The sequence below is a fragment of the Accipiter gentilis genome, chromosome 27 (assembly GCF_929443795.1).
Source record: "Accipiter gentilis chromosome 27, bAccGen1.1, whole genome shotgun sequence".
Lineage (NCBI taxonomy): Eukaryota > Metazoa > Chordata > Aves > Accipitriformes > Accipitridae > Astur > Astur gentilis.
The window spans coordinates 7309274-7334965 of NC_064906.1; the positions used below are offsets into that span (position 1 = coordinate 7309274).

Below are 25692 nucleotides of genomic sequence, written 5' to 3' on the forward strand. Positions count from 1 at the left end.
GGCATACTTATGTGCTTAAGTTCGTGCAGGAATGTCTCTGGGTCCCACAGTAACAGGTCAGTATAGATAAATCCCAACAATTTTCAGTGCCCTGGTAGCGCAAATTAAATTATAAGCTAGGCTTCAGTTTTGATTGACACAAAAACCTTAGTAATAACTTAACTTCATCTGTGCCAATTTACTAGAGGAAGCTTAAGTTTCATGTTGAATATTATGTGTCCACAAAGTTGCATCCATTTAAAGGCAGATAGAACTTAGTCAACCAATCTTTAAAACCAAACCCACAAATTTCAAAGCATTAGACATCATGCAGTTCCCTATTAAAAAAAAAAAAATAATAAAAAATTAGTGTATTGAGTGTTTGTTGATTAACTGTTAGAAGAAATATATTTTGCAGTGTTTTGAGTTGTTTATTTGTCTGGAGTACTGTAGGTAAATTAATGCTTTTAGGAAAGTAATGTCTATTGGGAATAAATAAATTATAAATACTAACCGAAGAAAAGTGTGTAATTGGAAAAAAGTTCTAATTACCTATAAAATGATCTTTGTAGTATGTTGGCCGGATTTCTTTATTCTAGAGAACAGCAGATTCCTTAAAAAACACTTCCTATTCCAGCACCTCAACTAGTCGTGTATATTAACCCTATAGAACAAGATCCATGTACAGTGAAATTATGAGACTAACGCTCAGCTTTCTCAATATTCTTTCTCTGGTGTGGAATAAAAGAACTTTAAAGATGAACATCAGTGTCCTAATTTTACAAGTTGGAAGACAAAGAAATAAAAATATATATACAGTGTCAGCAGCAAGCTAAAATACAGGCTGCATGGAAGTGAAATTGAAGTTTACTCTTTATTCAATCAAAGCAAGATGTCTTCCAGGGAGTTTAAAATATTTAGTACTGATGAAGGTGCTAGCAAAGCCTGACTGATAACAGTTCTACTATGACTACTACCTAAATAAATATCTTCTCTAAACTCTGGTTTAAGAATATATTTAATTGCAGTGTAGATTGACATTGTAATATCTCGTCGTCACTGATGATGCACTTCATTCTCTTCAGATCAGTGTTTATAAGGATCACATTTATACACATCTATCAAGAGCTGAACAGGATTGTTCTCAGAAATCTTGATTCTCTAAATGGAAAAGGATTAATTTCTTTTCAACCTTATTATCTCCCTCCATAGTAGGATTAAATTGATATACCTGAAAAATGGGGGGGTTGCTGTTGGTTTAGGTTTCTGGTTTAGCGTGCTCAAACCAGGAGAGAAATCCTACACACTGAGAATGCCGAATCACACAGTATCATTTAAAAAAACACATTCCTCCGATAACTGATCCACTTTTTGTGTGGCTTACAGCGTGCTGAAATCTGTAAGTGGATTGCCTAATAAAGGTATGGGATGGAAGAGTAACTTCCCACAGGGAAGTTTCCTGCATCATTTCAGATTAACCCGAGCCAATACCTTCAGAACAGACACCCGAGAACAGTACTGCCTCGGCCAGGAAAAGGACTTGCAGATCTCTACTGCATCTAACTTTTAGGATTTTATAGCAAACGAACCCACTGTCGATGAGGGCAAGCACCACCAGAGCTCAGGCTGGACTGAAGCAAATGAGATCTGGTTTGCCTGTACCTTTTTGTAAACAGCAGCCTGCATTTCCAGATCTTGGCTTATCTGAATGCAACCAAAAAGTATGTGTCTAATGCCTACACCTGCAATAACCCTGTGCACTGAATGGACTTCCCCGAGAAAAGGAAACCAGGGAGATACTACTTCAGTAACACTATTGCTTACGTACTGAAAAAGGCACCACAGTGAAGCAAGCGTTCAGAGATGCCCCTAAAGGAATCACAGCTGAGGAACTCTGACCTGGGCTGCAAGCCTGCCCTGAGGGATGGGGACAGGGACACACACCCCTCCACACCCAGCTCAGCTCTTTCACTGGCAGGACATGCTCTACAAGTGAATGACTGGGAATTGTATGGCTATGCTGATGTGCCACACAGGGGAATGTAATTTAAATTCCAAACTATCTTATCTAACTAAGCAACCTGGGGAGAGAGAATTTTTTTTTTTTTTTTTTTTTCCAAAATCAGGGCAATAATTTGTGTGTGGCTTAATTTCTGATTTGATGAGTAGCAATGTTTACTGACAAAAAGCTAGCAGAGACAGGATGACAGATTGGGATTCCTATTTCATGAATGCCATCAACAAATGAGCTGGCTAAAATCAAGTTTCAAAAACCTTCAGTGGTGCAGGCAGGAACAATCTGCCTTGAATTTTTGAAGTTTAAATATCTCCTCCTAGAGTCAGGTCCACTGTTTCATTGTAACATTGAAATCACAGAAATGTAGATAAAATAAGGTTGAAATGAAGACTCAGAAGGATCAGGCTAGGAAAAGAACTGTGATTTTTATCTTCTGGTCTTTCAAATGCTAGGAACTAAGTTTTCCTTTCAACCCATTCTTTCCTAGCTGGGAAATACAATAAAATATTGAACGGAGTCTATTTTCACTTTGGAGAATGGGAAAGAGGAACAGATTCTTTCAACATTCACAATATCAAATCAACAAACCAATAAGAAAAACCAGTTATCTTTTGAAGGCTAGTCTATTGTATGTACTTAATGATCTTCTGAGGACTATCAGAGAAGCTTGGTAATTTGCATCAGAGTTGTCAGTTGGTGAATACTGAGTAGGTATGCATGGAAAAATACCAGAAAAAGGGTTCTTTCTTCTCTTACTCGTAGAACTAGAAAAGAAACCAAATCGAATGAGCGGTCAGGTGATTACAGGGCCTTTGGAAAGTACATGGACAGCTACACAGAAAGTACATGGGCATAGCTGCATCTTTTTCTTCCTTCTTCCCTTTTCCATCTTTAAAGAAGTCTCCTTTTAAAGAAAAGGTCTTGTCTTTTTCCTTCATTTAAACTTCCCTACTTCCCTCCCTTTTGTTGCCACACCATTCCTAAATGGTTATTTTGTTCGTGAAAAAGCAAGCTTCCAGAAGAGCTTCCAGAAGAAAAAAAAAAAGAAAAAAAAATTTAAAAAATCCTATTTTCAGATCAGAAATGTCCTCACCATATAACATAATAATAAAAATACGGTACTGTCCATGGGTAGTTACAAGGTTCATCCATGTAGTTTCATGGGTAGTTGCAATTTCATCCCCTGAAGAGACTCTACAGCCAGTTGAAATGCTATGAGAACCTGAGCCCAATGGAAATGTCACTGTCGCAATGACCATTAGTACCTGAAGTCTGCCATGTAATACATTGCTGCTGTGACTTCTGTCTCCTTCATTTCCCCAGCTTACTTCCCTCTTCTCTTAAAATGACCTTTTGTCAAAATAATATAATTATTTTTCTGTCATGCTAGTTCTTTTCCCCAAATTACTCCATTTCTGCATGCTATATAATTGAAAATAAAAAATTACAACACCAGGTACTCCCTAAATTGACATGGATTTCTGTTTTGCATATATCAGAAAACTAAAAAAACAATGAGAGATTTACTTACCTGGCTGAATAATTTCTATTACCTTTTCCCAAATTCCATCCGGGTAAGTTACAATGGAGCAAAAGTAAATACCAACATCCTCCAAAGTGCTCTTGATGAAGGATAAGGACTTATCTTCCCTGGAAGCATTTTCAAAATAAATTCTTCCATTGTATTTGTCTTCGATATGTATGCCATACATTGGATGCAAGACAGCTATATTTTCTTTATGAGTTATATTAAGTTTCATCCAGGACGTCTGGATTATCGTGGCTTTTTTTGGATATATGCATTCCAGTTTCACCCTTTCAGTAAGTTTTACAGTTGAATCCACAAACCTTCCTTCCACGTTGGCTAAAGCACACACAGAAATTCAGTTTCAGAATTAACATAATTGAAAATTGAATTATAGAAAAACTCAGAAACAACTTTGGCAGCAGTACAAGCAAAACACTGAAGAAAAAGTTCACTAAAAACAAAACCCAGACTGTAGAAATTATTACTCCTAACTTGTGAGTATCATTGAACAGTTAAAATTTGCCTGAACCACACAGTAACACACTTGTGAATTGCGATCGTATCTGTCATGATGTGATTTTAAAAAAAGAGAGATGTTAGCTAGGAATAAGAAAGCAACCTTACTTCCACAAAGCTGGAGAACAACAATAAGGAGAGCTGCGTGGTCCATCTCAAAGAACACTGGAATCAGTGACTGCAGTGCAACATGGTTTTATTCAATCTCTGCGCACCACGTACCCTTCTTACAGGATGTTTTTACATTTGATATATGAAAAACATCATGTGCTTTTTACTTTCACGTTCTAAGAAACACCAAGTTTGAGGTCTCGGTGCAGTTGCATCAGAAAGAGTCTAAATTCCTGTCAAAGTCCACCTCAGAGTAAAGTTTTCATTACTAGTGAATCTCTAGCAATATGCATGAATACTATGATAATTGATGAAGCAGGATCTTTAGGTTTCATCAGCAGAAGCAAACAGAATTCTTCCATGTCAAGTGTCCAAGAGCAACAGAATTTCTCTATTTTTCTGACACTGCAGTTCAACATTTATCTATTATTCAGGGAGTATAAAATCTAAAGAGAAGATAAAACAGTTCTTATATATTAAAGGTCATAATTCTGTAACTAGTTACAAAAGTAATGTTTTAAGGTCTGAGAATTTATTTCTGGTAACATGTCATGAGATAGTATTTAAGATCAGAATTATGCAGCTTGAAAACTGTTGTTCAAAGGTGTAAGGATCCTGGGTATTCATAACTCATGTTGGAATTTGTCAAAACAAGCCACACTTACATTTTTTATAGATTTTTCTCAGGACAGCTGCAAGCATTTTTGTACCTCAGCAGACCATAGTTTTACGGAGCTGCTTAAAATTGGAACAATATGATTGATTTGAAGTCAAAACTAAGCTTGAATCAACTGGTTACAATTCTCAAATGAAAAAACAAATGTAACTTGAACTAAAGCTGATAACAGAAATCAATATTTCAGGTGAGTAATAGCCTGAATAAGCTTGAGCAGGACTTAGCATTAGATCTGTTTAAAACACCTTCCGCAATGCAACAACTTGTCTGGAAAACAAAATCTGTATATATTTAAACTGTATTAAGCTAGGCATGTTTTAGGATTATACAACATGTTTGCAGTGACTCCATTTTGCCACTTCCTAGTTAGATCTGTAATTCTCCATTGTTGCGGCTGCACTTATTACTACTCTACCTTGTCAATAAAAACACAATCCACCAAATGATAAAGCGATAAAAAAATTGTAGTCTGTACCACATTTTAGCTCAAAAGGATGTACTACCTGAACGAGAGCCTGTATTTACTCTTAGGAAACAGTAAAAGGTAATAGTTATATAAATATATTATTAATAATGTGTATTTGTTAAAATTTAGAAAAAAATAAAATTAGAAAGATTTCTTTCCACAGTCCTTTAAGCTGACATGATTCTTGTGTGTCACCTAGAACAATTTTCACAGAAGATACAAGTATTTTATTAATTTTCTTGTTCTGGAGGGCCTTTCCTTGGAAGGGAAAAAAATCTGAGATTCACTGTGAAAAGGCAATAAAGCTTTTTCTTTTTCTTTCCTCATGATTTTTCATTTTTACAAGTGACTTCCTATATTTTCCTGTCTGAGAAATTGTGTTCACAGCTGTAGGCAAGTGCATTTGTTGTAGGTAATGTATTCCCCCTCAACAGGTATTTTTTTGTTTTATGAGGAAGTTGGATTCTTTGACTTCAGCAGATATGTTACTGACAGATCAAAAGTTCCTTGAAAAATATTATATGCAAAATCTTTTCCTAGAAACTTGAGCTTAGCCTTCCAGATGATATTTAACAAAAATGCTTCCTCATAAAAATTTCTGATGATCTTGTCTCTTCATTTGTGTATTGTTTTTATTTCAGTGGCTTCAATATTCTGAGAATTTCCTCAAATACTGGAACTTCTCAGCAGCAGAAGCTTTGAGGACTAATGAAGTTTTACAAGATGACCAGCTTCTTTTAAGCAACTTCTTGTTTTATAAGAGTGGTACTTACTTACTTACATTTTAGTTGAGCAATTGAAATTGTCCTGGCCAAACCAAAATCTGGATTCAAAACATACACCTAGAGAGTCAGTAGACCATCTGATGCTGAGCGTAAAACTCTAAATAGAAGGGAATTGAGTTGGAGACTGAGTCGTGGTTTATTTGCATTACAAAGTTATCTTTTCAAACAGATCAAAAGATTAACTTACATTTAGCTTGTCTCAGGAAACAGAAGTATTACTGATAAGAAAAGCGGGAAATGGGAAGCTTCAGAAACTAAACTGCAGATTTTGTGTTGGAAAAGAAAGGATCTTGTGAGTCGAAGGGGTCCAGTTAGTTCCTGGATGCTGTGAGGCATCGTGGCCTTTAAACCCACCACACAGGATCTATATGGTTCCCACAATTCCATCTTTAATCTCAGTGACTAGCTGTTCTCAAATTACAGTTGCAAAAGAAGTAAAAAGACAAAGTATCTTGCTAGCTTGAAATATTATTCTCTATGGCCTACTATGTATGTATATAGTAGTTTACAGATGAGTAATGTTCCACAAAATCTAAAGCGGAATGAAAAAGATAAACATACGTTAATTTTTTTTACTGTTATTATTACAAATGAAACTTTTTACACATCCGTTTTCTTTAATTAAACCTAAGATAAAGTACTCAGGAAGTCTCCAAATTGAAGACAAATTCCCTTAAATGAAAATTATTCTTCACTCATCTGTTTATATATATATATATATATAATTTACAATTTTATTGCTCTGAATTTCATGCTCATTTCTCTCCATCTGGTATTGAAAGAAAAACAGAAGGTAAGAAATTAATGTCCAACCCCACAGGGTGACTAAGTATCGATAATATAATGTTAATGTCTAAAGACATTTATTGGCTGTACAACAGACAGAGTTACTACAAATGGCAGGGCTTCTTGGTCAGCTAGTCCCAAGAACAGGGACCCTTGTCATACCTGCTGAAAAAAAGCAGCCTGTAACCAGAGCATTACTGGGTCTGCCTCTAAAGGCTGCAATACAAGTCGCCTCGAGACACCAGTACGAGTCGCCTCGAGACACCAGTACGAGTCGCCTCGAGACACCAGTACGAGTCCCCTCGAGACACCAGTACGAGTCGCCTCGAGACACCAGTACGAGTCGCCTCGAGACACCAGTACGAGTCCCCTCGAGACACCTGGGCAACGCACCTGCAAGTCACGAATCAGAAAGCTGTCGGCACTGTGAAAGTTGACTCTACTGGTACAATCTGGGAGCAGGCTCACACTTAAAGCATTATTTTTACAGAAGACGTAACCTATAAAAAGAGAAGTCCACACCACCTCCACCCTACCCTCCTGGGCAGTGGAGGTATCAGAGCAGGGAGTGTAAGGGAAGGTCCACCGTGCAGCCCCCTCCCTTCCAACCTCTCCTGGTACCTCCCTTACCTCCTACTTCTGGTTGTCCCTAACCCCCCAGCACTGAAAGACTGCAGAATCCACACATCTCTGATCATCTGTGGGTAAGACACTCACAGCAGCAGCAGAACCACATCTCATGGTCGGTCACCCCATCACTTGAGCAGTTCCTTGGGCTCTGCCTCTCTGGTTCCCCACAGCCTGGCTCTTCTTTCCCAGTAATCCCACTTTCTCTCTATCCTTTGAACCCCAAAGCAAAAGAAGGGAAGGCTCACAAACAAACCGTATTTAACTAATTGTTGGCTAAATGCCAATTACAGTTTGACAACAAAAGCAGCACGGTGGAATTTTCCAGCTGAATGTACAACTGTAGAATGTGGTTTAAAAGGGGGAAAAAAAAAAAAAAACCAAGAAAACAAACAAACAAAAAACTAGAAAGAAAAAGAGCAAAAAAGATTGTGCAGCAAACACAGTGGAGATCTACAGCTTGGATTTTAATCATGACTTGAACATACATCTTTGGTGACCCTGAGTGAGTCATTTCATTTCCTGGTGCATTAATTTCCCAAACTCTAATACATAGATAATATGTAATGAATGCTGCTGTTTCAAAGCATGTCACAATAATCTCTGTAATGAGGTTTTTTAATGGAAATTGCTATAAAACTGTGAAGAATAAGACACACAACAGGGCCAGCACAATATGTTAATACCCTTTTTAATGATTCATTAGTATTTAAGATTTAATAGATAGGCCTGTAGCAATAGTGCAGAAAGAGTGGCAAATATACTTGCAGACTGCTGCTACCACCAGAAAAAAAAGGCCCTGACTGTGGCAGTGTAGTGAGGCAGGAGACAGCTGAAAATGAGACCTCTCCAGGTATCACTTCTTTACCTACAAACGTGACCAACTGGAAAACGATCAGGACAAAAAGCTCCTTTTGTTTCAATGAATTGTCAGTGAAGATAATGAAGTAAATGGGCTGGGAGGAGGGAGGGTTTAGCTGTTTTGCACTTGGTGTGAGCATCCCTGTAGATTAGCTCGAACCCTGTCGAAGCCAGGTTAACCAGCCTAGAACAACAGTTCAGCAACAAGTGATATATGTCAAATCCTTGTTTCTCTAGGGATGAGGGTGCCCCTCTGCCAGTGCGCTACCATCAAGGAAAATACTTTTTCTATTCACCATTCCATGTTTCTTTAAGCAGGATGGCTGAGTGGTACAGCCGGATAAAGGCACAATAATTCGATTTGCTTTTTCCTATTCTGCATCTAATCTAATGGAACCAATAAAGCCCCCCAAAATGGATTAATCTAAAGGCATGCCTGATTCACTAACATAATGGATAGGATTCTTCAGTATGTATTCATTAACCTCAGAGGAAAAGTTAATGCCCGATATTCCTTCAAGGAGAAAGAAAAAAGTTGTGAATTAAAATACCGTCATATTTTGGGGATATATTGGTAACGATGATACAGAGAGGAAAAGATAATTGAATCTAAAAGGCTTTCCCAAATGTAGAAAAGTAAAGATAATATCATCTACATACTCAAGTTCTCAATAATTTTTTATTGTTAAACATACTGGCCTCCAAAAGGCTACATTATATGAACTGTAGTTCTATGATGAAACGCTTCAACCCCCAAAAATCAATCTTTGCAAGAGGATAGATATTCAGGAATCTTTAGGTAAAGCACTATGTTTCTACATCTCTGGAGCTGGAAAATTATTTACATTTTTGGAACTGGACCATTAACTGGGTATTCATCCTAACATAACACTGAACACCTAAATGGGTCTGGAAGATAAAGACTGCTGAAGATAAAACCCACAGCTGTAATAAGAAGGCTAGATAACACTAAATGTTGAGATTCAGGAAGGGTATTTTTTTCAGGGAGATTATTCATGAGGAATGGATGCCATCTGAACATAGAAAAGCTATGTTTAGTGACAGAGTAAGCTAATGGCGAGATGTACTAATGCTATAAAGATCTGATTTAGGTAGTGAAAGAAACGCCACTGCTGAACAAATTTTGAACACCATAAAGCACTACTGGTGCCGATTCTCAAGCGAAAGGTGTGTTGGTAGGCAGTAACAAGGTTTGTGGTATTTTTTAAGTTCACTGTGTAAGTAACATTCTTTTGAAGTGTTCATAGCAGGAGAGCCTGCTTGTGATGATGTGCTGAACATTAGTGAAGTTTGTGTGTCTGCATGTGAGGGGGAAATCCTTAAAGCAGCCATTCAAAGTACTTCTCTGTCCATTTGAATAAAACAAAAGTCAAAAAGATGACTAAAAAGTGAAGTGAAGATAATTAAAAAATCAATGAAAAAAAGCCAAGTTGATCTACCTAAAAAAAGAGAGAGAAAACCTCAACAAATAATCCCAAGAAAATATCCAGTTAATTTAATTTCTTTATATTTTTATTTACATGATTGCTTAATGATAAAAGCAATCACCATGCCTTTTTCTTCTATCTAAACCTTTTCTGTTCAGTGATCTTGACTGTAAATATCTGATACTGATTAGGTCAATAAGGTATCAAAAATGTCCTTAAAATATTTTATAAGTGCTTCCACTTTTATAATAGGAAGACAGTACTGGTTTTCTATTCACATTTTGTTGATAATTAGTCTGTGCATTTACATCCAGTAATAATATGGAAGACAGCGTTTGAAAGACATGGAAGAAACTAATTCATAAAGGAAAGTAATAAATTACATTTGAGTGTCTAAGAATTTAATGTACTAATACGGCACAGTTGACTATGCTTATTTCTTTCAGTGTAGTTCTTGTCTTCCTGTCGAAGTCTCTGATTTTGCTAGTTTCCAGAAAGTGGTATTATTTGCAGAAACCTGAAAGTTTCATCTTAATGAAAGAAAAATGAAAGCAGAAAGGCTTTAAAGTTCTCACACAAATCCATTACTGGGATGGGAAATGGACCTTTCCGTTTCAGAGCACAGCCATTCTCATACACCTATTATTTTTCCTGAATTATCCTTTTCCTGGTTCAACTCTACTTTTTATGTCCATCACGTTGCTAAAAAAACCCTGTTGAAAGTCAGTTTAAGGAAATGAATGTTGCTGGATTTTTCCTTTTGCTGGCAGCGACTTACAGAGCTGTTTCCTAAACAATACCCTCAGATGCAGCCTGGATGTGAAAACTTCCTGCAGAGGCAGTTCACTTAAGGTTGAAGCTACCCTTAATTATAGGACGTTGTCAGCTCAGACGTGTCTCCAGAAAGATCTGTAACTTTTTTATGGCAAAGAAGCTTATGACTTTTGAAATGGCCTTCAAAATCCAGGGAGAAAGCTAGAGAACAAACAATGCATCTTTCGTGAATGGCATCTTTAACCTTTTTTGTTGATGCATCCAGGACCTGACTCAGCCTACCTTTCTCGCAAAGAAAGTTATCTCATGCATCTTCTTTTTCTTAAGCCCTTTCTGTACCCCTTCATTGAGAAAAAGCTTGGTAACCAGCAAAGTGACAGTTAATAATTTTCTGATAACGTGCATCTCTTTCCTACAAGATCAACTCAAGCAGCCAAAGCTATCTAAAATCGCCCTCCTACACACAAAAAAACCACAGAGAAAACCAAAACCGAAGGAAACCACCCCAAACACCAACCCCAAACGTCCTCGAGTTAATAGTGATGAAGCACAAAAGCAGAAAATCAGGTAGCTGCTTTGTTAGCTATTTCTAGTTTGAGGACTTCTGCATACTGCTTTTTCTGTTTGAAAAAAAGACGGCGGGGGAGGGAGGGGTGCCGTTGGGCCACAGAGATGGAAGGTGCTGGTGGTGCTGGGCTGGCTGCCCCAGCGGAGGCCGGCCTCCCCCCCGCCTCGTTGCCGAGACGAGCTGGGTACAGCCAGGCATCGAGATGGAGATGGTGGAGGAAGCCACGCGCTCGCCACACAGGCGCCGGCCGGAGGAGTCGGGAGGTGGGAGATGAGGTGGGACCCCAAAGCAGGCGAGACCCACGGGCCCCGCGTCAGGCTGCCTCGCAGGCTCGGTCGGCGGCGGGGGGCTGCTCACCCAGGCGGAGCGGAGAGGCGAACGCGGGTTTCGGGGCAAAAATGATTTTCAAACTCTTATTTAGTCTGCCACACCTATCGGGTTTGAGATCTCACTTTTTAAATGAAGAGTTGGGTCATTACTCGTGTTCCAAAGAAACGCAGCCGAGTACGCCTAGGTCGTACCTTGGAACGGTGGCTTCAGGGAACTGGTTTTAAATGTTGTAAGAGGTACCAGCCTAAACCAAGCCCTTAACCTGCCCCTCAACAGACGCATACTTCGGAAGAAACAAGCAACTTCTTCGCCTACAAGTACACTGCTTAAAGATACTCAAAATATAAACCAAAAAACCATTTGCTAGCAAACTTTTGAACAAATAACAAAGTGAACTCTCCCCACTCTAGCCGGGAAAATGACCTTGGAGGAGGGATTAAGAAGGACACAGAAACTATGTAAGAACAACTACCTCCTACCAAATCTTTAAATATGTAATGAAATGGAAGAATCAACAAAATCTAAAAAAAAAAAAAATATTTAAAATTCTGTTGTATTGCAATGAATTAAGATACTCTGTTGGGTTTGGAGTTAGCTTAGGTTTTTTACCTTTACACCCCCCATATACTGAAACATAGCGATTCCTCAAGTAAAAATCCCTTTCCTGCTAAAATCTAGAACAGATATTTCTTAAGCATGCCATTGCTTTGCAGAAGTTCATTTGCTTAGGCCCAACAAAACAGTAGAGCTTTTTCAAGAAAGGTATCAGAGTCAACTGTAAATTAATGGAACCAAGTAATATCTGCTGCAATCATTTGTTTTAGTAGAAATAGCATAATTGTACCATAAACTCCTGCCTGATACACTACAACATATTACATCTGGTTTATGCTAATGTAGTTCCAAAGAAATCAATGATATTTATACTGACATAAAGCAGCTGTGAATCATATTCTCAATTAGTCTCTTCAGTTCAAGAAGGAATATCAGAGATTTTTCTTTATTTTCCAAAATTTAGCCTGTAACCATGTTCACTGATTTCTAAGAACCTGAAAGTTTAATTACATCTATAGGGCTTTAGAGTACCCATTACAGAATCATCACAAGTTATTTTATGAGGATTTATTTTTTAAATCGAATTATTGTGACTGCATAGATCTTTTGTTACATTAATGTGTTCATAACAAGAGGCACTGATCTCTGACAGATTTTTTTTTTATTTTTATTTTTTTAAATTATGTGTGTGATCTGTAGGAATCATAAAATGCCTGTAAAGTAGCATATCTGCTCCAAAATGGCTTATCAACTATCCTAGCATATTGATCCTAACAATTGATCAATTGAAAATATTATGCTTTTATTTTTATGGTTGGGTTCAACTCCCTTTAGTTGAAATCATGTGTGAAGCCCCTGCCAGTTTGAAATATAACCCATTTTGAACCATACAAAGTTAAAAACTGCAGATATTTCTTTACTTACAATTATGTTTTTCTATTTTTAATGGAATTTTTGTTTCTTTTTGTTAATGTGAAAGAGATTTTTTTTAAAAGGTAGCTATCTGAGTTTATGCTATGCAAGTGTTCAAAGGTTTACCAGAATAATCTGATGCCTTAGACGGACAGGAATCTAAGCAGATTATCCTATTGCTAGGATAATTTTAAAGAGTTGATGGACTGAATTTAGGTTGATCAGAAATAACCAGAGACCTTGGTTTTGCAGACAATTCATTCTTAGAGATAAAATGGGAGAGGGCTCCTTATGCACACACATGGCTCTCACACATACAACTTCAGGTTTTTGGGTTATTCAAGCTAATAGCCTGGATCAAGAGCTCCAAGGTCAAAATTGCATTTATCAGCTTCCTTGCAGTAGCGTTTGTATCCATTGCAAACTACATTTAGTTTGCAACAGGAAATCTGGATATATAGCATTAGTATTTTTTGTTTGATTATTTTTCAAAGCATAAAATGAAATATACATTATATTGTTATAGCTGTGATTTGCGCCTGGATTCCTGGGATTGAGAGCTTTGTGTGCTGTTTTTTGTTGTTTCTGTTGTAGATGATAGTAAATCATATTTCCTGGGTATTATGTTTCAGTCTCAGTGGGCTTTTCTTTTTTCACAACTGAATCAACTGTATTTTCTACTAAGCCTGAGATGAATACATATATGTCCCCTTTCCATTTAAGTAGAAATTCTATTGCTTAAAAAAACATATATATATATATATATAAAAAAATGATATACAGAATGTGGCAGCTGACTTAATTCATCAAATGGTGAATAAATTCTTCTGAGAACAAAGATACAGATTTCCTGTCATCCTGATATTAGCTATTCTTTGTATAGGACAGGTAGCATCAGTTGTCAGTTTGCTTTTCTGAAAAGATTTTGACAGTGTTAATTACTTCCGCTATCAGAAATTTCTGACACATATGACCTCCTGCTGCATTTGAAAAAGACTGTCATGTTTGGTGTACTGATATATCCGATGAAAACCCTGAGAACTTAAATTAAACAAAACAAAATAAAACTATAGTTAGCATTGTTACCTACCAAGCAAGGCATTGCCAGCAGCTTCACCAAAACATAGATTTTACTTCTTCGGGGCGGGGGGGATTTCTGTACAAAGACATTAACTCCTTTTGAACGTAACAATAACACGCACTGACTGCAAGAGAGAACAGAAACACAAAAATCTACTCACTGCCCGGTGAGGCGGCCAGCCTGGCTCCACGGATGGGTGAGCTGCTCGCCGTTTGTCCGGGACAGAAGCCGGTGGTGGGCTGGTGCACCATTTCACTCTCTGCTGGTCAGCATCAGATTATCTGTAATTCTGAAATAGACTCTGCTAGTCCCTGTGAAATCAAAAGAAAAGATGGAAATATTCTAACTAAAGTAAAAAAGAACTACGATCATAGGAGAATGGCAGAATGAGGATATTTTAAGCAGAAAAAGTATAGAACTGGCAAAGTAGATCATCATATATTCTCTTTATTTTCCATGGAAAAGGTCAAGGGCTTTGCTGTGCATGCAAATTGTACCTCTACGCTGCCATGGTTAGAGTAATGCCATTGTCCTTGGGCAGGTGCATTTGTACCTACACAAAATTCTGTTTATTCATCACACACTGTTCACTCACCTATAAGAAGGTGAATATACACATGGAAGTCAACTTTACGTAATACGTTTGTAAGAGAGTCACTAATAACATTGTTACACTGATATAAAAAAAAATCCCACCTTAAAGTACTTAATTATGTTGGTATAAAAAGATCCAACATTAAAGTGGTTAGCACAAAATCCGTCAAGTGATTGTTAAGTGCTTCGATTACAATTCATAGAGTAAGGTTCAACAAAAGTTTCTAGAACTACAGCAATGGAAAACACCTTCAATAGGTCATTGCTAAGTACAAAAAAAAAAAAAAAAAAAGGAAAATGAAAATCAGTCAAATGAAATTCAAACAAAACATGATGGCACAGATAGCTGCTGTTTTCACAGGTGTTTATGGCTGTGGTCTTTTGAACTTATTTACCACAATATCAGAAATATCAAGCTATTTTATCAGTTATGCTATTTCTTTTCGTCTCTTTCTCTCCCCCTCCTTTTTTTTTTTTTTTTCCCCTGTTCAGTTTTAGTTAGATTTCAAACCCTTGGTTTAGCACTTGCCACCTACCACTGTTTCCAGTTGGCCATTTTATCTCTAACGGAAAAGAAAATTATGCCAGCATATTGGGGAGAAAGCACAGTATATTTTAGAGAGTCATATGAGACAGACCGTTAAGGATCTTTCTTCTGATATGTTATTGCAAATACACTCCCAGCACAGGATAAGGAAATTTATTACCATTAAGAGATGTTTCAGTTCAGAGGGAGAATAAAATAATCCACCCTGAAGAGCTACATTCTGGGTGATTACATTTTGACCTCAATTCCTGCTATATTCCCTAGTGAATTTGTCCATACAATAATGTTTCCCCTACTGGGACCTAGTCCAACGTCACATAAAGTTAGATTTTTCTATTGATTTTTATGGTCTTTGGCTTCTTAAAATCAGTTGTTACGTCCATAACAATTTTTTTTCCACACTCATTGTTCTGCCATAAAATGTTTTTAAAAGCATACTGGATAAAACCTACAACGCTAAACTGCACGTTTTACCACGTAGAGACTCTGAATAATGCTGAAGGAAGAATACAAATCCTTACAATCCATTGCTGTGCTACAATTTCTTCTCATTTTTATTCTTACAGGATGCAAACTTCCTGTCACTAAGAAAGTCAGCTTTAAAAACAATCTTCAAAGGCATTTTTGTGACTCCAGCCTCAGTCATATTGCCATTTAAAACTGCATAAAAATAGTTGCTTTATTCAAATCGGGGTGGGGCGTTGCCCTGTTGATCTATGATAAATGCGATAAATGGAAACCACGCAATGGCAAATTACTGTCAACAAACACCCGAAGTGAGCAGAGCGCGCTTTTCTCCTATAAATGTTAAATGCAAAAAATAGTAAGGAAAGATTTTCAGAAGCCCTCATTAATTTTACACTAATCACCAGTCACTTTCCAGTAAGTCTTGTTATTTTGGTCGCTGTTTGCTGACTTTGCCCCCGCCCCCAGCACAGGATGCAGACGGGGAGGGAGGGTGAGCCCTGAGCCACAGAGGTGGCCGCAGACTTTGCAGCACCCCAAAACCTCAGAGCCCTCCCCGCTGGCTACTCCAGCTTCTGGCAACCTCCTGCCAAATGGTTTCATTCCTTCTCATGTATGAATACACATTTTTTTTGTAGGGATGCTTTGCAAACCTTTAATTATTGCAGTCATTCCTGACAACGCAAGATTTTTTACTCAAGCGTAGCATTTTTATTAGGTCAGAAACCAGCATGCAGGTGAATTTAATATTCCTTTTTTAAACTTATTTTTAATGCTGGAAACTGTACATCTTGCAGGCACAAAGCAACCACACCAAAGGGTTTAAGGAAAATGAGCAGCTGATGTTTTAGTTTATGCAAACAGATTAAAAATCACACCAGAAGTTTCAGAAAAATTGTGAATTTCAGTGACACTGCTTCTACCTGCAGGAGAAGCTTGTGTTAGCCCTCAAAACTTCAGGGTTATTTGCTATTTATGGAAAACTTTCAAATCACAAAGAATCTAATCATAAAGGCACTAAAGCTTGTACCTAGTCTCAGGATTCACCAAATTCCAGGTTCAGGAAGACTGAAATTCAGATAAAGTAGCTTTAATTGGAAGCAACTCAAAGTTTTTATTCAGGTGCTGTTATTCAGCTCTAGAAGATGCCTTTCTGGAAAAGTGTCCTGATGGGCAAGAAAAACTCCAGCTGAGGAGTAAGCCATGCTCCAGCTGCCACGGCGATGGGAAAAGGGCCTTCTGCAAATCCTGAATTACAGAGAGTCCTAGAATGAAAACCGAGAGAAAAGACAATTTCCCCCTTCCTGATTTGGTGGAATCCTCTTTTGAAGTGGAAGCACTCTGAGCTTTCCTACAATACTCTAAATTTGGGGTTATGTGATGAGTACTGCTATTCTGATGCCAAGACGTTTCTTGCCATTGGAGAGTGCAGCATATTTGTCAACTCACCTAGATGTTGAGAAATGTATTCTCTCAAAAGAGCTTTTCAAGAGGGTTTTTTTGGTTGGTTTTTCCCTCCCCCCCTTCAAAATTGTTCAGGGTTTGGTTTAGTGCTTGGCACTAAGCCACACTAACCGGTTTCTGAAGTCAGTAGCAGCCCGTGATGCAGACCGAACACAGGAAATTAAACTGAGGAGACATTATCTTCTTGTTAAACTCAGTTAGCAGAACTCATCTAAACTGGCTAGCAGGTTTTTAATAACACACATTTATTACTCCTGGATCTAAAACAAGGACACAGGTGAGCCTTTAACTCCCAGAATGTGTAAGATACCGGGCTACAGGCAGTGAGGACATCCCCTCTCGCTCCTGTTCTGCTCTGTCTCCAAGAAGCTCTGCACTGCTGCTTAGGGTTATTGAAGGGCAGAGAAGAGAAAGTATTTGGTTTTAAAAGACATTACTTGCTGCTGATAACCTCATATGTATTTCAACTCCAGGTCAGTCTTCTGAGAATATTCTCAATTAGGAAGCATTTCTAAAGCTGCCTTTTTAAAGAAAGGTAGGCAACACCACTGAAAAATTGAAAGTCCCGTGTATTACTGATTCTAGTCAACAAAATCTCGTATTATTTACATGAAGCACTGGAAATTGCCAGCCTGTATTCTGATAGTTTCAAATGCTTCAAACATTCAACTCGCTAGCAGTGTTTCTTGTGTTAAGCTACCCCACATTTCATGTTGTCTTTAGAAGCACATTTACTATGGAAAAAGAAGGAAAATAAAACATAAGTTTTACCTACCAGCAAGAAGCAAAAGCTCTTACAGAAAGTACATATGGATAAGCATTGTTTCTGGGTCCAGATTTGCTCTTTATTGGCCATAAGAACCTGCTGCGACTTAATCAATCCTGTCTGGCTGATGAGAAATTTCTTTCACACACACATAAAAAAATATCCCCCACCCCCACCCCCCAGTTTCCTATGAGTCTTTTCACTTTTAGAAATTACTTTTTTTTGTCCTTACTTCTTTTCTGCTGCTCTTGACAAACATTAGGTCAAAGACAATGCTAAATTTCTGTTTTTAAACAGTAAAATTTAGCTAGAAATTATTTTACAGAAAGCAGTCATATAATATGCATGATTTGGGGTTGCTAACCTCAGGCTTCTCAAGACAGAGTATCAGCTTTGATACTAACAGTCAGAAATCCCCTTACAGAGCGATTCTTTTTAAGGCAGACACAGCTTGGCCAGCATTAATTGTGAAAGAAAGTACAGCAGATTTTCTTGACCCTCCTTCTTTTCCAAAAATTCTGTCAGCTGAACCTGTATTGCACTAAAATTGTTCACAAATCAAAGAGAAAAAAAATCAGCTTCTACCTATCCTTGTCAGCAATGGACCAAGAACACTTAAGGCACACCTAAACCAGCTTTCCCCTCATTTTCAGAGAGAAGCAACAAATTGGAACTTGGTTGCAGTTTTTCTTTCTTATCAATAAAGTTCGAAACTGCATTCAACCAGAGCTTTCCTGCTCTAAATAAAGTGAATCAGGAGTCTTTGACCAATGTGTCCTTTTAAGTGATGTGGGTGAACGCGGTCTCTCCCGTCACTTTGAAGTTAGGTTCAACTCTACGGCCTCATGGCTGGTGATCTCAGCCGTGCAAGACTTGGGCTGGTTCTCTCCCAGCATCACTTCACTGTGAAATAGCTATTGAGTTTTGAGCATATTGCTTATTTCAATTCTGGAAGTGGTTTGTTTGGGGTTTTTTTCCCCACCATATCCCATAAAGTCTCACAACATCCAAGCAAACAAAATACCACACGTGAGATAATAGAAGGCTACTTCTAATCAGCTACACGACAATCCACATTTGGAAATGTTTTGTTTGCTACAAAACACTTATTAAACAACTATTCCAATACAAACAAAGAAATCTTGCTTGCAGGTTTAAAGCATTGCATGTGGTGGTATGTTTGGGTAAAGTGCTTAGAACATTGTGCCATTGTTTATACGCATAATTTAGCATTAATAAAATATTTTCCTGTGTGATAAATAACTGTCACAACTATTTATTTTGATAATTCCTTGCACTGGATTTGCACGGGAAGGAAGCAACGTTAGCAAAGTTTTCAGCTTTTTGCAGAGAAAAGCATGTTCTCCAGGATGCAGGGTGTCTCTCTGACAGGTTAGAAATACCAAAAGGGGCTTGTATGCACCAACCGTGCTTTGTAAAACCACAGATCAACAGATACCTGCTAGCTTGAAAATCATCGGTTGCATTGGTCAGCAGAAATTTCTGCAAACCTCTGACATCTCAATAAAATCATGTGAATGTTGGTCTTACATTGGTGAAAGTAGAAGAAACAACAGAAGCTGTTTAGAAAAAATAAAAGAACAATAAAAAATTGTAATAATGCATATACTTGTCAATAAAACAACAAGGAATATTGAAATGTGTTTGGTTCTGATTTAATTTTTAAAAATCAACATTCTATTTCGGACTAGTTTGATAACAACGGCTGATAATTTAAATAGCATAATTGTTCATATTGAGAATTAGAAATGCCAAATCAAATTCAAGATTCATGTATTTAATAGAATCACTGGCCACAAGAATTTATATTTTTAGTCTCCAAATAATGCATTATTAGATCTAAAAGGTAGATAATGAAGTATCAGAAATCCAGAACAAAGGAAAATAAAAGCAGAAAAAACACTAGCATTGAAGTTACTCAAAATCTATTAGAATTCTCTGAAAAAACTATAAGCATCTTAAAACTATATAAAAAATAAAAACCATAAAAATGTAATATTAATCAAAATCTATTTATGAGTTTCCTGAGATTTTTTTATAGACTAGATTATTTGTATTTTTGGCTGAAGTGGAAATGTAAAAATTTTGTGGAACAAAAAATGAACTTGTTTCCAAACAGCTCTATCATGTACTTATTAAAAACCCATCTAACTCCAACTGCCTCCCAACATTTATTTCTATTTGGAAAAAAACTATAGAATCATATGCAAAAATCATACGCAGTCGTGATTTCTGTTAAAATTACATTTCTGCTCAGCAAAGTCTTGCAAACATATTCTAAACACTAAGGACCAAGATCTAAAAATGTAAAACTTCATCATCCTGTCAGCAAGCAATTAAGAAGCTGGAATGATGACATAACATTGAAATTGATCGTTCAGAATTGGTCCGTTTGTTTATGAAGAACGAGAACATTTGTGAACCTGAGCACGTCTGTTTGCTGTAAATTCAATCCAGACTGACGCTCTCCATTCTGGATGAAGGAAAGCAGGTGCTGTGAGAATCTCCTCTTCCAGTGAAAATGGGACCAGCTTTCACACTGTACCCTTTTTCTTCTTGAAAAGGTTGTGGTTGCCGAGATAGGATTGGCAGGGGGAACATGCAGCTGAACACCGAACTGAACTGTAAAACTCTCACTGTTGTTCTTCAGCACCTAAAACACCAGTTATAAAATAAACTGAGGTGCCCAAGAGCAGCTGGCACTGAGGCCAGAGGGCATCCATGGGGCCAAACCCCTCTGGGTTACACGGCAGGGAGACTAACCAGCTCTTGGGAATGCCCAGAGGCCACACAGGATTGCTGAATGAGGTCAGGGAATCACGAAAAAATGAGGGAGTGGTAATAAATGAAGAACGCACATCTTCCTACAGTGTGGCCTGGGAGCCAAAAGATGAGCTGGAAAGGACTGAGGTGGTGTGAAATTGTATTTAGCACAACTCACTCTCTTCTAAAGTAATGGTAGCATGACTGCTATCACAGTGGTGGAGCTGTAGATGATCACTCTAGGAGGCCACCTGGGGAAAAGATTTGAAGGGATCACATTTTTTATGACCAGAAGAAACCTCAAGTGGACTGTAGTGTGTTCCTAGACTCCCTAGAGAACAGCAATCTTCAGGTGTCAGCTAATCTTCACCACCCCCCCAGAAGACAGTAAAACACTTCTCTGAAGGACAATCAGATTTGAGAAGCTGTCACAGTAGCTTCTAATTTTATGTGAAGGGAAATCCTTATATAAAGCTAGGCCAAAGTCTCAGTACAGAAAATTCCTCTCCCCAGTCCGGCCAGCACTGGTCCATCATTCTACTGGAGCCAGAAGCCTGTAATTGCTGTAATTTCCAAATTTGATATGGGGAGAAACCAATTAAAAAATTCACCAGGGTCTGTGTAGTTGGTATTACTGAGTGAGGAGAATCTGTAACTCCAAATTGCTGGAAAAGTAAAAAAATAGTGCCTTTCTCATAAGAAATCTTTTTCTGAGAATTTTCAAGTAGGCTTGAAAATCTGTTGCTCAAAGGTTTGAAAACTTCATCAGCAAGTCATGACTTAATGTCTCTATTTGCATGAATGCACACATAATCAAAACTAAATGATTTAAGTTTAATCCACAACCTTTTACCACAAGCAAAAATTATTTCTTTGAAAGTTTTGAACAAGCAATAGATGACACATCAGTCTTCAAAAATCAGAAAGCCTCATTTGTAGTGGATTTTATATACATACCTCTTTTGAATTTAAAATAACGTCTTTCTTGATTACAAACTTATCATAAAAGATAAAGCAACCAAGTAAGAGCATAATATATCTGCAGCTAATGCAAATGGCTATTGTATTCTCCTGGATAAGGATTTTTCAAGAGACTCCTAGCTTGCATGGCCGTGCCTTTTATTAGAGAAACTAGATGCATGCTAAATATTACTTTTTAAATTCTGTAGTCTATTCGGGGAATCCATCTCCACTTTAATTGCACTTTCCTCTGTAGGATAAATTATTTTACAGCTCTTAAAATTTGAAGGTATTTTAAGATTTAATTTTCTTTGAAAACCCAAACATGATAAATATCACATCCTTGAAAACAGATGCATCTCCAAACTTCTGAAATTAGGTTTAACTGTGAATGAGGTCTCAATATTTTAACTATCTTTCATGAAATCTATTAAGACTAAAGGTTATTGCGAGGCTATTTGTGCTAGTATAAGTGCCAGTGAACAGAAATTGTAAGGTCATTTATGTTTTATAACCCACCTCTTCATTAGCATGCAGGGAGACAGGATGCAGCCACTGTACGTCCCTGATTTTTGAGGGAAAAGGCAATGAAGAGTGCTGCCCTTTAAAGAAATAAATGAAAAAAAAACAAACAAATAAATTCCTCTTTCCTTAATCCTGAAGGAGAAAAGTTTTAAGTATTCTGTGAAGACTTTGTACACAAAGCAAATATAGACATTTCATGTACGTGCCCTTAGAGGCTAAAAATTGTTTTGATTTTCCTGAGGAGCAACACCAAACAGAAATATTTACTTATGCCATGGCTACAGTTGCTTCCCACAATCATAAAGTGTTACAAAACACTGAGAAAACAGCAGCTAGATATATGCTCATTTGGGGATAAACACAGCACTCGCACTAAGGCTTACTGTAACAACAGATTTATTAGCAATGTATCTGCATTTTTCAATATGAATAATTTCTTCAAGAATTTGTACAGCTCAGTAAAATAGAGATGTTTAATAGAAAAAAAGCATCCAGTTCTTCTATGTTTTTATTATATTGTACTTGCGTTTTAAAGAAGTCATTCAACTATGCAGCCCTATTTCATTCACCTCACTGGATCCATGTGCATTTCTACACTTTGAAAGAGCTCTCGCCATCCTTGCCGAGTGGTTACTTCCATTGGAATTAATTGGGCATGGGGTGCTCTCGTTTTTCGTGTCTCTGAAAAAGAAAGCAAACTGGCAAATAATCTGCATTTTTACTTACAACCTGATTTATGAGAGAAATCATTGGGGTGGAGTGTGCTGAAACAAGTCTCTGAAGAGAATTGGCACTCACTAGCCTGAGGGGAAGAGACCCCCCCCACCAAACCCAGACAGGTGAGTGTTCTCCGGCCCTGCAGCTTTCAGTTCTGCAATGCTATGGGATGAGCAGGGACAGCATTTAACAACCATTTTGCAAGTTACAATAATTCTGCAATGTACGAACTGGAAAAAAGTCAGGCTCCGGCAGTCTACCATTGCTTTTTGTTTGGTGGAGGAGCGGGAGGGTTAGCCGATAAATTACATTTCTAGTAATGATTTAGTCCAGCCACTATAAGCATCACACTTACATCAGCTGAATAATATCACGTCACACATTACTTATAGGCATCACAAAACAAAAATCCCCTCTGTCAGTGGAAAATACTTTCATCACTTGGTTAGGAAGAGAAGACTAATTACAGGTAGACATGCCCTTGCTACAACTCTTCTAGAGATGTTACCCCAGTTTTGCTTTCTGTTTGCTCACTTTTATCTGTCCCTGACATAAAACAAAAACCTTCTGTGCTGAGGGAAATGTACACACCCTGCCAGGTATTTCAGCAGCGTGTTCAGCAGAACTGTCATGTGCTCAGGCATCAATGTATTTTTCTCTCAAACTCATTTAGCACAGAATACTGAAAAACTTATGACAATAGTTACATAGTAGCAGTTCAAAGAAAACACAAGCCTGGATAACAGACTGGATTTTTCCTCAAGGAAAAGATCTGAAGTGTTTATAAATTGGCAAACAACAGATTGCATCTCAAATTTTCTACAATGTTGTAACGTAACTAACGAAAACTGATGCACATACTTCATATCCTGAATAAACTTCTATGTTAACATAACTGTCACCTGTAATATCAGCAACTGGGAGTTCAATTGTTATTTTATCTTATTTTTTAAGATAAAAAATGCAGCAGTTTGAACTGAAAACTCCTTCAAATCTAAAACACACACCTTGCTGTTCTATACCCAAGAGGTATAACACACCATTCATGTCAGATACAGAAAACTGTAGCAGATTAGAAAGTCCTGTTTTAAATTAAGTTAGTTAGCCAAGATCATTCTGATCTTTTCTATTCTTCCTGTTTAATGGTGCCTCACCTGGAGCACCAATTCTGATCCTTTTTATTCTTCCTGACTGATGGTGCAAACCTCTTGGCAGGAAAATGAACGACTGACCTGATACAGACTGACTTAGTGGTCAAAGTGAGGAGGGGATACCTCCTCAAATGACCACCGAAGACCAACAGAGATCCCCACCCATGCGGAGAAGGCATCTGATGTGTCACGATTACATAATACTATGCATATGCATTAGATAGTTTGAATATGTATTAGGGAGGAGTAGTTTAATAAATTAGATGCAATTGCTGTATAAAAGGGACATGCCTGATGAATCTGGTGTGCTTGATTTGTGGAAAGTCCACAGAGCACCCTGTGCAGAATAAAGCAATACCTCTCCTGAGTGTGTGAGATTGGTCTATTGCACGCCGGGTAATGAATCCGCTTTTAGGACAACGCCATGACTACCAACTTTTTCAGTTCTTGAATCTAACTATGCACTGTGCACATCTGCACTGCAACATTACAAATTACAATCCACTGACAACAAATGCTGATCCCAAATAAAAACCCCTTTATTAAGACCAATCCAAAACAGCCATTCTAATACTTTACAGTAAAAATTTCAATGCATAATTTAAGAAAATTACTGATTTTTCACATCCTTTTCCTCTGTACATTCCTTCTTCTGTGTACATACTTTACATAGTAATATCATTATGATTTCCCATTGGGATTACAGTACAAATAGTTTGAACCACATTTAGTGCAATTTCTTTGGTTCAAAGTGATGAACTTCTTCCTCAAAGACTTCAAAAATTTCTTCCATAGCATATACGCTGCTGCCGCAGATCTGTGAATTAGAAGTGTTTTCTTTAAATTTCAGGCTCCCGTTGAATAAGCTGTCCAATTTCAATGTGAGAAGTCATCTGATGGCCATTAAAAATCAAGAAGCTGCACTATATTCTCTAAGCATTTTAAATAGTAGGCATGTAGCTCATTTTCGTCTGGCTGTGGAGTAGCTAAAAGGAAGAAAAAACAAGGTTTGAATTTCTAGTTGATTCTTAAAACAAAATTACTTTTTCAAAGATTGTATCAAATGCCTTGCTAGAATTCATGCTATTTTATGATCTTAACCTCTATATTATGAGCAGCTTTCCAAGCCCCCAATTAGATGTGACAAAAAAAGTGAAAACTGCCTTTCGACTATGCTATGTTACAATGAGGTCATACCTTGTTCTTCCCAAACTTCCTGGGTAGGACAAAGTAGGAAATGTAAAATAAGAATAGCCATGTTGAAAAATTCCCCCACTTGCACGCAGAAGAACAATCTACAATTGTAGACCAATTATCACTGTAAAATGGTCAAAGCTTTACTAGGGTAGGCTAGTTGAGAACCTTAATGCAGCAAAATACAGATGACAACTTCACGTGACTGTAAACTGTAACAATTACAGTTGCGTAAAATCTTTCATACTCAGTATTTTGATATTTAAATGTTTATTGAATTAAAAATCAATATTTCAGTCTAGGACTTTATGTTCTAAAGCAGTACATAAATAAATGGGGATTAACGTTATGAGGTGCTAGTCTGTAAAAGCTACATATTTCTACCTTGTTGATTCAACATAGCATTTTTAAGTGTCTCTGATCAGTGGTAGTTATGCTATAAAGAACAATACAAACTTATCTATTTATGAGCACAGCATATGAAATGTTGCATTATGTTTAATGA

General features: G+C 37.5%; 2 protein-coding genes across 6 annotated transcripts in view; both read right to left on the minus strand.

Annotated features, from left to right (window-relative positions):
• The window catches only part of CD226 (CD226 molecule), a 42242-nt gene extending 27971 nt beyond the window's left edge, over positions 1 to 14271 (minus strand). The window contains exons 1-2 of the mRNA XM_049830311.1: positions 14181 to 14271; positions 3528 to 3860 (exon numbers count right to left, since the gene is read on the minus strand). Of these exons, the coding sequence (XP_049686268.1) occupies positions 3528 to 3860; positions 14181 to 14271 (424 nt within the window). The remainder of the gene's footprint in view (positions 1 to 3527; positions 3861 to 14180) is intronic.
• Positions 14272 to 24536: 10265 nt separating this feature from the next.
• Positions 24537 to 25692, minus strand: part of RTTN (rotatin) — a 90029-nt gene continuing 88873 nt past the window's right edge. For all 5 annotated transcript variants that reach the window (XM_049830285.1, XM_049830288.1, XM_049830284.1 and 2 more), the window contains one exon: positions 24537 to 24979. In XM_049830285.1, the coding sequence (XP_049686242.1) occupies positions 24897 to 24979 (83 nt within the window). In that variant the 3' untranslated portion in view covers positions 24537 to 24896. The remainder of the gene's footprint in view (positions 24980 to 25692) is intronic.